General features: G+C 36.6%; 1 protein-coding gene across 1 annotated transcript in view; it reads right to left on the bottom strand.

The window, feature by feature from the left end:
* Positions 1-1,150: 1,150 nt before the first annotated feature.
* LOC148951921 (bone morphogenetic protein 3-like) overlaps positions 1,151-14,042 on the bottom strand; it is a 77,136-nt gene continuing 64,244 nt past the window's right edge. Inside the window, exon 4 of the mRNA XM_089088759.1 lies at positions 1,151-2,695. Coding sequence (XP_088944885.1) covers positions 2,504-2,695 — 192 coding nt within the window. The 3' untranslated portion in view covers positions 1,151-2,503. The remainder of the gene's footprint in view (positions 2,696-14,042) is intronic.

Below are 14,042 nucleotides of genomic sequence, written 5' to 3' on the forward strand. Positions count from 1 at the left end.
TTTTCCTTCAGAATGCCTAGCTCTCCCAAGAGCTTCAGACCTGATGCTGGATGCAGACTCAGGAGTATTTGTTATCCTCTCTGACTCTAGAAGTGTCCTTTCCATCCTAAAAAATGGACAAAGAAAATGAAATTACTGACAATATAGAAAAACAGGGTATCCACCACCCAATTTTTCGGAAGGTTGATCTTGCAGTAAATGAAACAGTAAATTTAATGATTTTTAATGAAAAAATCTAGATTAATAAGGACTGCATTGCTGCTATTTTTTTTTTACATTTGCTGAGTGTTGTGTCCCCCTGCGGATGATCCATCCTAATAAATAATTTGCTGATGTTATTTTCTGGGTGAGGACTAGGTATGCAATGACTAGACCACGACAGGCGTTATATCGTCTTTTAAAGAAGGGTAAATGCTAATTTCATAGTTGTATCAATATTGAAGAATTAATAGGTCATATCCCATCGAAATGTCAATGTTTTCCAATTGAGAGAAGTCTCCAATTAGGAAAATAAAATCGTTAGGGCTGAAGGTCTCCACACCTCTATTTTTGGGTTTCATTATTTTTGGTAAAGTAAAAGACCTAATAGCCTTAGATACATTTGATGATTTTTTGTGTTTAAAGGTATCTGCAATTGGTTGTAACATGTTTGTTGTTCTAATAGGAGGTTCCACCAGTCAGGTAAATCTTTCACGGCAATCTTAGAATTCTTTTTTTTTCTCAATGTGGCTTTTGTGGAGAGGCAGAGGATGAAAGCGGAGCGTATATTTCTCTGCATCTACATCGCGTGGTCTTTGGGCTAATTTTTTAATTTTACGCGTTTTAAGATAGTTTTCAGCGCATACTCCACAGACACCTTCTCACGCAAACTCGGATTTTTCCTTACAGATTAGGAATGCAAACTTGACCATATTCCCAGATTTACTTCCAAAACCCAAGGTTTGAAGAAAAAAAAAACCAAAGATTCTGAGCAATAATAATATACATATTTAACATACTTTTGGGAGTAGTGTTTTAATATACTTGTTTTTCTCGAGATGCTCCCAGGTTTAGGACTGAAAACAAGACTGAGAGCTTGGTAAAAATCCCAAGAAGTGGCAACAATACTATAGACTATTAAGCCTAAAGTCTATTAATTACATTATTGACAGAACAATTTTTTTTATTCTAATTACAGTTATTCATAACATGAAACAAAGCTTAAACACTTGTATATACAACACAATTTAATTTTATATTAAAGTATAGAACAAAAGCTATAAAATTTCTTGTGTGACTTTTACTGAGTCTTAAAACGTAGAAACATGACTAGCAGTTGAAACAAATACAAGATCTCGGTAAATTGGCTTATTATCCTGAGGTGACACCCTGGCCTTCTAAAATAAAACACAATAAGTGCTCAACAAGTTTAAGCCTAGTGATGAATCCTGAAGGCCAGTAGGGGTTATACGGAAAATGAAAAAAATAATATTAAATTGATAAAAAAGTAAATATGACATATTGTAGTACCTCAAAACTAATTGATATATCGTGGCTGCTATGCTTCAAAGCCTTATTTTACATTTTTACAATTCTAACATTTTTTCAAAAGCCGTTTACTAAGCTGTTCTCAAAGGGAATATAAACAAGAGAAAGCACATCAGGAGGATCAAAACTTGATTGAGAATACATTGCTCTACTGATCTACCCCTTGAGAACAGCTTAGTAAGCAGTTTTTGGCTATTTCAGAAGTTCGCTAATTTCAGATAGGAAGTTTATGCGTAACAGCGACAATATGTCATCATCAATATGTGTAGCAGCACAGAAAACTATATACGAGGTATGATGCATGCAAGATATCCTGAGCAATGCCAGAGCCACATTATAGCCACACTATTGGGTAGTAAAAGCCACACTAGCCACACTTTCTAGTAAAGAGATGTTTAGCAGTTTCAGATCACCTTGGTGTAACATGAGCATTTAGGTGCACCTTAAGCATTAAGATTTACTAAGAATTCTGTCTGCTATGCAGAAACTAATGACATATTTGAATTCAAGACATGCAATTTATATGAAATCACTTCCAAAAACCTTGGCACCAAAACCACGGCTGGCTTGTGTAATGTAGGCTATCCCGGGCGTAATTTGGAGAGCTGAGCTTCAAATATAGTCTTGGAGATTAGCCCCTCAGAGTTAAGACCTAAGGCATAATTTGACAGACTAAAGAAGTTAGTAGCTTGAAACAGCAATTTCTCTGTCTGTAAGGATTTGTAAAAAAAAAAAATACAAAATATAGTAATAGTAACCGATACTTGAGAACAAATTGGTGCCGATACAGACTTTCAAGCCAGGTTCTTGCCAGTTAAATGTCTGCTTCTGTAGTACAGGCGTGACAGTAAAATAAAAGAAAACACTTAAAATTATTGTCATTTTTTATCAATAGGTGTGACTATGATGTGGCTCGGCAAAAAATGAATCCAGTCTTTTTTATTTGGAGGGCTGATTTCAAATATTAACACACGTGCTAATAACAGGTGCAACTGACGGCTGACATTTGAGGGTAGTTTTTCAAGACGACATTGCGGTGCTCATCAAAATACAGCAAAGTAACAGAAGTCAGCTCTTTTGGTATACAGCATTTTGTTCGACTTTCAGGAACTGCTCGTACTTTTTGCAGATATTCGCTAAGAAGAGCGTAATTGGTCTGATGAGTTCTCTGGAAAATAAATTATTTTAATCTTAGAAACATTCACAGATAACGGTTCAAGAAAACAAAGACAGCTATGCTATTATTCATTAATTAAACAGTAATATTAAAAGGTAATATTAAGAAATATAATGATATTAAAAATTTCAGACAGGAAAATTCATCGTAATTAACCAGTAGACTTCTTGTAAAGTTTTCATTTTATTATCATACAATCTATAATGCGTGTATTGTTATTGTTTTAACGTTAATCGACTTTGCATGTGCTTTGAGAGTAGAACATAATTAGAAATCGGTTCTCTTGTTTAATACAAAGGTTTCGATACATCGTCTGGGGACGACATCCCAATATTCCTATAATCATCTAGACGCTTATAAACATTTAAAATTTATATATTTATTAAAATTTATAAACCATGTATAAAAAATCTCAGTCTCAAAATAAAAAAAAGACTACCAAATAACCTAACAAAGTTTTTACCTATCTTTAATCATACCGCAATTATTTTGAGAAAAATAAGATTTTGAAACAATTATTTTTTTTCGGAAAATACATTACAATTGGGGTTTTATCGACCAGAACATTTTTCTTTGAACTCCCTTGAACTTTCTGCACCAAAATGAGAGACTCTTCATCCCTAAAAACCAAGGTGCCCTAATCAGCATGTTTCACATTTGACAACAGAAAACAGTTAGAAGAACAGAAAACAGTTAATACGTCACGACTCCCGTTGTGAATTTAACATATGCCAAGATTTATTCACTAAAAACACAGGGTTTGGATAAAAACTCCAATAAATAGTCTAATTTTATTCAGCAATTTAATTTAGTTAATTTTGTTTAGGTAATTTTAATTTAGTCTCGGTTATTTAGTTAATTAGTTTACTTAATTTAGTTTAGTTAATTTTAATTTAGTTTAATTTTGCTTGATAATTTTATGGTTTATTTTAAACCATTTGTTTTATTTACATTTTATTTAAACAATTTGTTTTAATTTTAGTTTTTAAAATGTTACGTTTTTATTTTAGTATTTTGCAAAACTTTTTGAATTTATTATAAAACAGTGCAATAAAATTTAGTCTTGGTGCGATAAAACACTAATTGAACAGGTATATATGAATTATTTCCATGGAGGCCGACATCTCAGGCGGAGAGGGCAGTGATTTGAAGTAAAAGAAACATGCATTTAATTCATGAAGGATGAAAAACAATAGAAAATATCCTAACAGCTCTTAACTTCGGGGGAAAGGGACAAGCCAAAGGCCACCATCATACATACGCTCCGGTGTATACTAGATTTATAATCACTATTACCGTCACTGCGTTTGATTAAGGTGTGTAATTTAGAGAGAATACAAATCATAGGCAGCGCGCTAGCGCTACCAAAGTAAAGAACGATGTGGGCACAATGTGTTTTTTTTTCTCCATACCCGGGCACTTCGTATCGAAGGAGTTGGAGGGCAACTAGCCCCCCCCCAACCCCATCATTTTCCCAAACATATCCAATCAAAATTTTGAGATAGCCATTTTGTTCAGCGTAGTTGATTCCCACATATAAAATATGTTTTTCAGGAGGACACTCCCCCACAACTTTCGGGGCAAGGGTTTTAAGTTATGCACTGAGGGCATTTAAGAACGATGTTGGCACTATGTACTATTTATTATTTTTTCCTTTAGAGCAGGGCACTTCATGTGGAAGGGGTCGTCGTAGAAACTTCAAAAGGGGTTCGTTCGATTGGAAATTGAGAGTTTTAGTGCCCTTTTTAATAGTCGAAAGTTACTGGAGGGCAACTAGCCCCCCCCCCACACCCATCATTCCCCCAAACACATCCAATCAAAATTTTGAGATAATAATTTTGTTCAGCGTAGTTGATTTCCAGATAGAAAATATGTTTTTGAGGAGGACACCCCCCACAACCGTCAGGGCAAAGGTTTTAAGTTATGCCCTGGGGGCATATAAGGTTTTTATAGAAGGCGTTATCGTAGAAACTTCAAAAAAGGCTCATTCGATTGGAAATTCAAAGGGCTAGTGCCCTTTTTCATACTCGAAAGTGATTGGAGGGCAAATAGCCCCCTCCCCCCCCCCATGCCCATCATTTCCCTAAACACATCCAATCAAAATTTTGAGAGAGCCATTTTGTTTTGCGTAGTTGATTTCCAGATAGAAAATATATTTTTAAGGAGGACACTCCCCAATCGCCCTCAGGGCAAGGGTTTTAAGTTGTGCTCTGGGGGCATATAAAGTTTTAAAAAAGGCGTTGTCGTAGAAACTTCAAAAAAGCTCAGTCGATTGGAAATTCAAAGGGCTAGTGCCCTTTTTAATAGTCGAAAGTGATTCGAGGGCAACTAGCCCGCCCCCTCACCCATCATTCCCCCAAACACATCCAATAAAAATTTTGAGCGAGCCATTTTGTTCCGCGCAGTTGATTTCCAGATAGAAAATATGTTTTTGATGAGGACACACTCCCATAATCCTCAAGGTACGGATTTTAAGCTCTGCCCGGGAGGCGTACTAGATTTGTATTGAAATCTTCGTCGTAGAAACTTTAAAAGCAATTGATTTGATTGGGACTTCAAAGAGCTAGTGCCCTTTTTCATAGTCAGACGCGATTTGAGGGCAACTAACCCCCCTTTCACGTCGACCATTTCCCCAAACACATACAATAATCATTTTTGGTTAGCAATTTTGTTCAACGTAGTTGAAAGTTTTGGAAATTATGTCTTTGAAAATGACAACCTCTCCCCCACAGCCCTCAAGGCCGGGGTTGTAAGTTATGCCATGGAGGCATATAAAGTTTTATTGAAAGCGCTGTCGTAGAAACTTCAAAAGAGCTCATTCAATTGGAAATTGAAAGGGCAAGTGCCTTTTTTCAATAGTTGAAAATTATAGCGACTAACGCCCCTCTCACGCCCACCATTTTCCCAAACACATCGAATTCAAATTTTGAGATATTTATTTTGTTCAACATAGTAGAAAGTTCTGGAAATTGGGTATTTTAGGATGATAACCCCCTCAGAGCCCTCAGTGCAAGGGTTGTAAGTTAAGCCCTGGGGCATATAAAGTTTTTATTGAAAGTGTTGTCGTAGAAACTTCAAAAGGGCTCATTCATTTGGAAACTGAAAGTGCTAATGCCTTTTTTAATAGTTGAAAGCGATTGGATGGCGACTAACGCCCCTCTCACGCCCACCATTTTCTAAAACACATCCAATCAAAATTTTTGAGAAATAAATTTTGTTCAATGTAGTTGAACGTTCTGGAAATTAGGCCTTTTAGGATGATAACCCCCTCAGAGCCCACAGTGCAAGGGTTGTAAGTTATGTCTTGGGGAAATATAAGGTTTATATAGAAAGTTGTTGCATAAATCATAGGCAGCGCGATCGTGCTGCCTAAGTAAAGAACGGCGACACTCGAGAACGAAACAAGAAACGGGGACTAAGTAAAGAGGAGAACACTCCCCCACAACCCTCAGGGCAAGGGTTTTAAGTTATGCCCTGGGGGCTTATAAGAACGATGTTGGCACAATGTATTATTTATTAATTTTTTTCTTTAGAGCAGGGCACTTCGTATCGAAGAATTTGTTGTAGACACTTCGAAAAGCGCTCATTCAATTGGAAAGTTGAGTGGCTTTTGCCCTTTTTAATAATGTGTGTGACAATAATGAATGTGCATTGTCAGTTTAATATACATATACTGACATTCAGTAATCAAAATGTTAATATTATCTGATTTATTAAAGTTATAAAAGTAAAAACATTTATATTTTTTCAGTAAAGTGCATATTTTGTTCTGGCCTTGGGAAGGCTTAGGGGTTTTGCGCCCAAATTATGTTAATTTCTGCTCGTTTTGAGTTTGACTCGGTTAATTGTTGTAATTTCTGTTCGTTTTGGGTTTCATTTATTTATCGATGCTGATTTGTGGTAGTTTCACGCTTGGTAGATTATTTGATTTTATTTTTGCTCATTTTTGTTTAATCGAGTTTTTTACTTTTCTTTGAAAAACTTATTTTGTGGAAAAGTTTTTTTTAATTAATAACTTGAAAGAGAAGGATCTCATAATGAATATTAGACCTGAACAATAGAACTGTAAAGTAAGGAGCGACCCGGCTCAATAGTAACCGAAGCTCTAAAAAACAAATTTTGATAGCAATAGATATATCAAAAGAATAGGTTTTTATGCTGATTTCAAATATATATGTTTCATTAAGTTTAGGCTTACTCATCAAAAGTTACGAGCCTGAGAAAATTTGCCTTATTTTCGAAAAAGGGGGACACACCCCCTAAATGTCACAGAATCTTTATGGAAATCACACCAACAGATTCAGGGCATCATAGAACCTTACTGTAGAGGTTTGAAGCTCCTATGTGCAATAACGTGGAAGAAGATAATTTCTTAACCCCATTGGCCTGCTATAAGGTAAGAAAAGGAAACGAACAAAAATGGGGTTTTTAAGGCCAAACAAGAATACTGAATAAGCAAACAAAGTGAATATTTTGAGAGGACAGCCACCTCTCTTCTTACAAAAACGAGGAAAGGCGGTTGTCCTCTCGATATATTCGCTGTGTTTGTTTATTCTGTTTATCTCGTTTGGCCTTAAAAAGCCCATTTTTGATCGTTTCCTTTTCTTACAAAAACGTGGAATTTTGTATTTTTATTTGCCATAAGAATGATATTAAATACGTGTTTATTTGTTATTTTTTTTTTCTTCCCAGGGGTGATCGTATCGACCCAATGGTCATAAAATATCGCAAGAGGGCTTATTCAAACGGAAATTAAAAGTTCTAGCATCCTATTTAAGTGACCAAGAAAATTGGAGGGCAAATAGGCCCCCTCCCACGAGGATAACTCAATCTCCCACAGTTCCCGGGGGAAGGGCTGCATGTTATGAACTTTGCCCATTGTTTACATATAGTATTGGTTACTGATAAGTATACAGACGTTTTCAGCGGGGATTTTTTCTGGTGGGGAGTTGGGGTCGAGGGTTACGTGGGAGGATCTTTCCAGGGAGGAAGTTTTCATAGGGGAAGGGAGGGACATTACTGTAAATTAAACCCTTATTTCCCAGTGTTATTTAAAAAACAATCAGAAATTAAATAAAACCAACAAGTTTTTCAACTGAAAGTAAGGAGTAGCATTAAACCTTAAAATGAACATAAATTATTACGTATATAAGCGGGTTCGCCCCCTAGTCAATACCTCGCTCTTTACGCTAAAGTTTTTTTTTTAGGACTTTCAAAAGAGCTTTGTGATTCAGGGGTCATTCTTAAAAAATTGGAACAAAATTCAAACTTTAGCGTAAAGAGCGAGGCGTTGAGGAGGAGACAGTCCCTTTTATATACGGAATAATTTCTGTTCGTTTTAAGTTTTAATGTAGCTCCTTACTTTCAGAAAAAAAAAACAAAAAAAAACCAACAAGAATTTTTTTTTCTTTTTTTTAGCACTGAGGACGACTTGACGGAGGTCCTAGTCGAAATATTTGCTGGTTTTTCGTCTTCATATTTTACCACTGGCTGACAAAATCCTCGTTTTCTCAACCCTTTTTTGGTTTTATTTATCATTTATTATTTTCTTTCCTCTCTTAGCTTCATACGTCATGTATAGCCAGTGTGGTCTTAGAAAGTATTAATGACCCCTGAATCACAAAGGCCGTTTAGCTAGAATAAATAGCCCTTTTGAAATTACTGAAATACTTTAGCGTAAAGAGCGAGGTATTGACGAGGGGACGAACCCCCTCATATACGTAACAATTTCTATTCGTTTACACTTTTAATGTTACTCCTTACTTTCAGTTGGAAAAAACTTTTTTTAATTTAATTTATGATTCTTTTTAAAAAATGCTGGGAAATCCAGCACCCCCTTCATGGAAATTCTCTTCCCCCATGAAGAATTCCTCCATGGAAAGATCCTCCCACGTAATCCAATCCCCCTGACCCCCCCCCCCCCCACCAGAAAAAATCCCCCCTGAAAACATCTGTATACTTACCAATAACCAATATTATATGTGAACAATGGGCAAAGTTCATAAATCGCAGCCCTTCCCCCGGGGACTTTGGGGGATTAAGTCGTCCTCAAAGACGTGGTCTTTGAGGACATCTCGAAATTGTGATCCGGTGACTTTGGGAAAAATATGAGCGTGGAAGGGGGCCTTGTTGTCCTCCAGTTTTTTTGGTTACTTACAAAGGGCACTAGAAATTTAATTTCCGTTTGAATGAGCCCTCTCAACCCAATTTTGGTGTGCGTGTAACAGAACCACAGCGTAACTGAGCCCCAACCAAATGAACCCCTGTAACTGAACCACCGTGCAATTGAACCTCTGTGCATCCACATCCGTGGAACTGAACCCCCGTGTAACTGAACCACCGTGCAACTGAACTCCCGTGCAACTGAACCTTCGTGTAAACTGAACCCTCATGCAACTCAACTACCGTACTCAGTTTTCCAGTATTCTAAAAATATGAGGCGATATCATTACGTAAAACACAAGTTAGAATATTTACATGTTCAACCTTGTTAGAATTGTTTGTTTTTTAAAGTCATGATATAAAAGCCTGTCAAGATGATTTATAAAAAAGCTCTGTTTTTTGTCACAAAAACAAAGAAAATCTGACGTCACAAACCATTAAAGCTAGATTTATTTCTCCTTTTTCTTATGCCTGTTTGTGTTTTGTGAATGAGCCCTCTCGCGACATTCTAGGACCACTGGGTCGATACGATGACCTCTGTGGAAACATACAAAAAACAAACAAGTAAACACGCATCCGTGATCTTTCTTCTGGGAAAAAATACAAAATTCCACATTTTTCCAGATGGAAGCTTGAAACTTCTACAACAGGGTCCTCGAATACGTTGAATCTGATGATCTGATTTTCATTAAGATTCTATGACTTTTAGGGGTGTGTTTACCCTATTTACGAAAATAAGGCAAATTTTCTCAGGCTCGTAGCTTTTGATGGGTAAACCTAAACTTGATACTTATATATTTAAAATCAGCATAAAAATCCGATTCTTTTGATGTATCTATTGGTATCAAAATTCCGTTTTTTTAGAGTTTCTGTCACTTTTGAGCCGGGTCGCTCCTTACTTACAGTTCGCTACCATGAAATGTTTGAAAACATCAAGAGAGCTTCCTGCCAATCCAAAGAACAGCAATAGCTTTTGTATGCAAAAAAAAAAAAAAAAAAAAAAAAAAAAAAAAAAAAAATCGACAGCCTTTGTTTTTGGGGCAGCACATGCATAGGGGGTGGGCTAGAATATGTTCCGGAACCACCCCTAAAATATTGTATACGCACAATACATCGTCCAACAAAACAAAAATTCAGTAGGTCTATACCTGTTTTTGTAGTAAAAATAAAGGCATGCGTCATCGTAGTAAAAAACTCCTAACATACCTTTAATATTATTAACTATTTTAGCTTAACTTGTTCTAGTTTGTAAAGGTGTTTTATTCCCTACTAAATTTTATATGACAGGCAAGCATGACAAGGCTTCAGAGCCTCCTTCTCGCTCCTTCTCCATCTGGAATATTAAAATGTGCCTATTTCCCCACAAATGTTGGGAAATATTCCCCTCATTTCAAAATTCCCCTCATTTCACCAGCTATCTTGCTTTACTGAAATCACCCTCTCCTCAAACTGAATTGCTACTTATGTGCCTGTAAAGTGCATAATAGTCAATTGCTCTGAAAATAAGTGTTTTTTAGGAACTTTCAAAAAAGGTTCCGATTCTAATTACACGGCCCTTGTGTTCAGGAATCGGTCTTAAAGAATTGAGAAAAAATCGAACTTTAGTGTAAAGAACGGGGTATTGAGGAGAGGGCAGCCCGCTTCATATACGGAATGATTTCGGTTTGGTTTAAGTTTTAATGTTGCTCCTTACTTTCAGTAGAAAAAATATATTTTTTTTAAATTCTGATCGTTTTTTAAATAATCTCAGGAAATACGCCCCCCCTCCGTGGAAAGTTCCCCCACAAACATTCTTCTATAAAAAGTTCCCCCACGTAAAATTCTTCCGCTTGGAAATTACCCCCGGAAAATTCCATCCTCACTGCCAATTTTTTCCAGAAAATTTCTTGCTTACGATTCCACCTGAAAATGACTCCTTAGCATACTTTTATTTGAAGAAAGGCTTGCTTTTATCTATTTTCTGATCCTTTTTAAGGTAACGGAGGAATCCCCACTCGTGGAAAAGATTCCGGGAAACCCCCACCCCCAATGGAAAGTTTCTCCCGAAGAAAACTTCCCCATGGAGAATTTCTCCATGGTAGAAATAGAAATCCCCCAGAGAATTCCGACTCCGCTGAAAATTTTCCCCGGACAGTTCCCCCAAAACATCTTCACATGTAAAATGGGGTAGCCAACAAGAAAGTTCGACAAATAAAAAGAGTTTCAAATACAAATTCTGGAAAATTCCCCCGTTGGAAATTTTCCCTGGAAAGTTGACCCCGGAAACTTCCATCCCAACTGGAAATTCTGCCCGTAGAAAATCCATCCCCAGAAAATATCCCCTTCTCTGAAAAATGTCGGTACCCTTCCCTATTACAAATACTAAATGTAAACGGTGGGCAACTTTCATAGCTTGTGACCCCTCCTCCAGTGGTTCTGGGGGGTTCTGTCATCTACAAAGACATAGTTATTGTACCTTTCAACCATACTGAACGAAATAGCTATCTCAATATTTGGATCAGAGGACTTATTGGGGAAAAAAGGCCGTGGGGGGGATAGCTACCCCCGAATATTTTTGGTCACTTGAAAAGGGCACTAGAACTTCAAATTTCCCTTAGAATGAGCCCTCTTCTGACATTCTAGGGCCATTAGTTCAATATGATCACCCCTGGAAAAAAAAATAATAAACACGCATCCGTGATCTTTCTTCTGGCAAAAAATATAAATTCCATATTTTTGCCGCCAGGAAGTTAAAACCTCTACAGTGTGGTTCTCTGATGCCCTGAATCTGATGCTGTGATTTTCCTTAAGACTTTTTGACTTTTAGAGGGTGTTTCCCCCTTTTAGAAAATCAGGGAAATTTTCTCAGGCTCTTAGCTTTTAGTGGGTAATATTAAACTTAATGAGTCTAAGATGTTTGGAATCAGCATGATAAGCTGATTTTTATATTAATTTGTCTATTGTTATCAAAATTCCGTTTTTTAGAGTTTCGGTTACTATTGAGTCGCGTCGCTTCTTACTTACGGTTCGTTACCAAGAACTGTCTGATTGTTTGTGAATTTTGCCTAACAGTAAGAAAGAAGAGTAACATAAGGAAAGCAAAAAGTGCAGATCTTGATGCACATTTATGTTCGACTTGATTTTCTTACCAGTGTTTCCTATTTCACCTTTCCAAAAAGTGCTGATTATATTCTGATAGCTTGCTCAGGGGAACCTATAACTCATATTTCATTGCGCACTATTTTTGTTGACAAAATATTGACCAGAAAAAAAAATTATAGCTTACGTAAATTAAAAGTTTCTTACTTTAAACGTTAAAACTCGCACTAGATGCAAAAAAAAGAAAATAGATAGAAGTGAATACTTTGTTCATGAGTAAGCGGATATTATAAAACAATAAACTTAGCTTTAGTAAATTTCTTTCATCAATGTAATTTGATCAGTAGTCTTTCTTAAGAAACCTTAGAAAACCCTAGCATGAGTAAATATCCTTGTTAAAAGTTTTCTAGATACTCAGGACGGAAATGGGCTCAAGGTGTTACACGAAAAAAGAAATTAATTATAGAACTAGGAAAGAACATTCCCGATGGACATTTCATAGATATTCTACACACGAAATAATCTATAACGTAAAAAAACTTCGAAAGGGTTTGGAAATGCTGGGGTTGGCTTGCTTGTTTAAAAATTTAATCACATTTATAAACATAGTCAATGCAATAACGCTGATTTAGTAAAGGGCGATTTGTGTCTGACGGAACTGTGGTCCCTCCGACACCGTGATCGCCACGAGCTTTTTTAGAAGAAAGATTGGCATTCTGCACTTTTTTTAAGCGGAACCACTCAAGGATGTGCAATAAGCGTCATTGGAGGCATAAATTGGGCCCTTGGCACCTTCAGATCCAGCAGCCCTCCCTGCCACTGTCAACTTCTTAGTAGAAGATGTAGGCACATTGCTGGCACGTCTAAAGAAGTTTTTTGGCCAAGGATAACAATAGAAAAACATTTTGTTTTGTAATTTGAATAAGAAGTGACGGGAAAAACGAAAAAATCTAGGATTTTAGGGGCCCGGGCTGAGAGGCACCTATCCCCTGTCGTATGTACAGTGAAAATTGCATCTCATTTGAGCCAGAATGAGAAATAATTTCCAATCTGTGTCACAAGAACATAAAAGTGAACCAGTGATCTTCCAGCACCTACCCCTTAACCACCCTTTCACCGTAAATTTTATTGCAGAAGGGTCGGCATGTTCAATCTTTTTGAAACTAAATCATGCAAAATTTTCAGAATGTACGATTGAGAGACAAAAGAGCCGTGACCCTTCACCACCAACTTTTCAGCAGAAAGGTTGGCAGGTATGATCTTTTTTTTTTACCACCGAACGGCTTAAAGCTTATTGGCCAAGTACCGTGGGCCAAAGAGTTATTTGTCGTGATGATGGTTTTGGAAGCGTATGATCTTTTTTAGCACACAAACTAATAGAAATAAATAATAAAACTCACTGAGATACAAAAAGACATAAATCCTTTTATAAAAGGACGTGAACACAGATTTTTTGAAACACAGCAGTACTCACAACAATCCTCACACAAATGCTCCGAAAAAATCCCGCGAAAAAAAAAATCCAAATAGAAAGATTTCTACAATTGTATTTGAAAAGAAAAAAAAACCTGAAATGTTGTATCTTCAGCAAAACAACAATACATAGGTATTTTCTTATATTAAATGAAAATACACATTTTTTTTATGCGAAAGTAAAAAGATTTATTAAAACCAAACGAAAGAAAGTTATTCCGTTATTGCGGGGGCCTGCCTTCTCCTCAGCTCCTCACTCTTTACGCTGGAGCTTTTTAGTGCTTTAAAAATACTTCTTATCATGACTCAATAGGCCAATTCAAATTAGGACAGAAGTCAAGCTTTAGCATGCGGAATGGGAGCTGAGGACCGGGCAGCGCCCTTCATGCATGGAATAATTTCTGGCATTTTTTTTTTAATTGTATAGCCAGGGTTATCCTAAACCTAAGGAGGGCTACCGACCCCTAAAAAGCCATACTTTACATTAAAACTAAACTCTTGCATACCAAGGATTCAAGAAAATAGAGGTCATTTAGTGTATTTGCTTTCCGAAAAAAGTATAATCATCTAAAATGAGCTGTCATCTCCGCAATATGAGGGGAGTTTTAGTCCCTTTAGGGCTCTC

This window comes from Artemia sp. Qi Xiang Cuo, chromosome 5 (genome assembly GCF_049724085.1).
Source record: "Artemia sp. Qi Xiang Cuo chromosome 5, ASM4972408v1, whole genome shotgun sequence".
Lineage (NCBI taxonomy): Eukaryota > Metazoa > Arthropoda > Branchiopoda > Anostraca > Artemiidae > Artemia > Artemia sp. Qi Xiang Cuo.